The following is a 2,983-nucleotide window of genomic DNA, read 5'->3' as shown; positions in this document are numbered from 1 at the left end:
GGGGCGGAGGAGCGGGGGGGGGGGCCTGCAGCCCACGTGCTGTGCCCCGTGAGGGCACAGAGCCCACTTTGTGGAGTGTGTACTCCAGGAACAGAAAGCGCTAGGGACAGGACACGTGCACACGCCGTGCACTCCGAATGACGGAGCGGGGTGTGAGCACGCGGGATGCTGAGGGGCTCTGTGAGGACCGGGCACCTGGCGGACACCTCCCTCCCGCGGAGTGGGAGGCTACGCGCCAGACCTAATGCCTAACTCAGAATAGACAGTCCACGAGCAAAAGGAAATGCAGCCACTGACACGACTCATTATCATCACAACTGTCACCATCTCAACCACCACCACCGCCACCAAAGCATCCTCACCATCACCACCACCACCACCAAGGACCATTCTTACTTCTACCATCACCCCAAAACCATCATCACCACCACCACTGTTACCACCACCCTCACCACAAATCATCATCATCACCATCATCACCACCATCACCACCATCACCACCACCACCATCATCACCACCATCACCACCATCACCACCATCACCACCATCACCACCATCACCACCATCACCACCATCACCATCATCACCATCATCACCACCATCACCACCATCACCACCATCACCATCATCACCACCATCACCACCATCACCATCATCACCATCATCACCACCATCACCACTATCACCACCATCACATCACCATCATCACCACCATCACCACCATCACCACCATCACCATCATCACCACCATCACCACCATCACCATCATCACCATCATCACCACCATCACCACTATCACCACCATCACCACCATCATCACCATCATCACCATCACCACCATCATCACCATCATCACCATCATCACCATCATCACCACCATCACCACCATCACCATCATCACCATCATCACCACCATCTCTACCAAAACCACCACGCTTCCTACCACCAGCCTCACCACAAATCATCATCATCACCACCATCACCACCATCACCACCATCACCACCACCATCACCACCATCACCATCATCACCACCACGCTTCCCACCACCAGCCTCACCGCCTCCCTCCATCTGCGCTCTCTGCTCTCTCCTTGGAGCTGCAAGGGAGGGGAGCGCCGAGGGGCGGGGACTCGGCCACGGGGCGGGGCATGACGTAATGGCTAAAGAGCGGTACCTGGAAGATGTTGGACAGGTCCCTGAGGTTGAAGATGTAATGAAACTTGATGGCCGTGGGGAGGAACGTGGTGGCGACCTTCTGATGCAAGGCTGTTACAGGGAAAGAAAGGCACATGGATTCCCGCGCACTCCTGATGGGCTCAGGGAGCGGAGCGCAGGCCCAAAGTTCTCCAGCCAAGGCCTAGGAAATGGTGCCAGCCTGAGGATGCAATCAGCAGCGCCTCTAGGAGGGGGGCAGGGCAGCCCGTAACTCACCCCTGTGCTCCGCAGCTCCTGTCCCCTGCCCCCCACCCCCCCTGCCGCCCAAGCGACCGTACTCCACACAGCCATTGTTCCAAGAAAATGTATTGCTTCCAAAGGATAAATAAAATATTTACCAGGGGAAACATGAAGCTGTTACCCGCAGGCGGAGGCCGGCCATCTTACCTAGGGCCGAGGCCACCAGCTGGCTGCTCATCCTCTGGACGACCAGGGAGGCCGAGCGGTAAGACAGGTGCTGAGACAGGATGGTGCTGTAGATGGTGCTGAGGGCCTCCTGGCCCGGGAAGCTCACGGCAAACACGCAGAAGTGACGCTGCCCAAGGCAGCCCCTCTGTCAGGCGGCCCTTGGGCGGCGGCTCTGGCCAGGGCCAGCTTCTCAGAGAGCAGGACCACCCCCTCCCCCTCCCTCCCCCGTCCCCGTGCCCATTGCCCAATGTCCCCGGGCCCCGGCGGGATGGGCACTTTCCCCTCTCTGTCCCTGGCTAGAAAATTGCATCAAACCCTGATTAAATGTAAAGCACTCCAGCTGCTGTGGTGCTGTTAAGACAACCATTTGACACCGGGTGCCGGGGGCTCTCGCCTGTAATCCTAAGTACTCAGGAGGCTGAGGTCTGAGGATCGCATTTGGCAGCAGCCAGGCAGCCAACTCGAGGCTCTTATCTCCAGTAAACTGCTTTTTAAAAAAAGGGATGGTTCTGGTGGTAGAACATTAGCCTTGAGCAAATAAAGCTAAGGGGCTGCGCTCAGGTGCTGATTCAAGTTTCAGGACCAGCACAAAGCAAAACAAAACATCAACAACAAGATCACTTGAGGAAGCGAAAGTTCCAGCCTCAGCCCTAGGAGAGCGGCCGGGCCCTCCAATCTCCCGTGGAGGAGTGTACTGGTCTGGCTTTAGGCCCAGGCCTCCACAGGCTCTGGGCTTGGAGGGAAGGGCCGTGAGGGCGGGCATCACTCCTCAGGCGCAGTGCAGTACAGTGTTCAGTGGATGCACCAAATACTGCATGGGACACATTACACTGAGGAAGTGTGTGTGACCTTTCTGCAAGTCAGGTTTCCCTCTGTATTGTCGTCTATGAAATGTGGCAGCTCTCTGGGGGCACAGGAGGCCTGGTCAGCCCCTTGTCCTTCCTGTCCCCTGCCCTCCCCTCCTAGTTTCCTGACACTAGGAAAGGCTGTTTCTAGAGAATTCCTGCCTGAAGCTCTCACATCCCAACCATGGCAGGCTGAGAGGTGGTGTGACCTGTGCTCGCCTGTGTCTGACTGTGGTGTGACCGTGCTCGCCTGTGACTGTGCTGTGACTGTGCTCGCCTGTGTCTGACTGTGGTGTGACTGTGCTCGCCTGTGTCTGACTGTGGTGTGACTGTGCTCGCCTGTGGCTGTGGTGTGACTGTGCTCGCCTGTGTCTGACTGTGGTGTGACTGTGCTCACCTGTGACTGTGGTGTGACTATGCTCACCTGTGACTGTGGTGTGACTGTGCTCGCCTGTGGCTGACTGTGCTGTGACTATGCTCGCCTGTGGCTGTGGTGTGATTGTGCTCGCCTGTG

The 2,983-nt window shown here is 57.3% G+C and overlaps 1 protein-coding gene across 1 annotated transcript in view; it reads right to left on the bottom strand.

The window, feature by feature from the left end:
- Dnah17 (dynein, axonemal, heavy chain 17) overlaps positions 1–2,983 on the bottom strand; it is a 94,509-nt gene that overhangs the window by 33,547 nt on the left and 57,979 nt on the right. Inside the window, exons 49-50 of the mRNA XM_013036358.1 lie at positions 1,604–1,751; positions 1,176–1,267 (exon numbers count right to left, since the gene is read on the bottom strand). Of these exons, the coding sequence (XP_012891812.1) occupies positions 1,176–1,267; positions 1,604–1,751 (240 nt within the window). The remainder of the gene's footprint in view (positions 1–1,175; positions 1,268–1,603; positions 1,752–2,983) is intronic.

This window comes from Dipodomys ordii, unplaced genomic scaffold (assembly GCF_000151885.1).
Source record: "Dipodomys ordii isolate 6190 unplaced genomic scaffold, Dord_2.0 Scaffold7, whole genome shotgun sequence".
Lineage (NCBI taxonomy): Eukaryota > Metazoa > Chordata > Mammalia > Rodentia > Heteromyidae > Dipodomys > Dipodomys ordii.
This window is presented reverse-complemented; position numbering and strand designations above follow the sequence as displayed.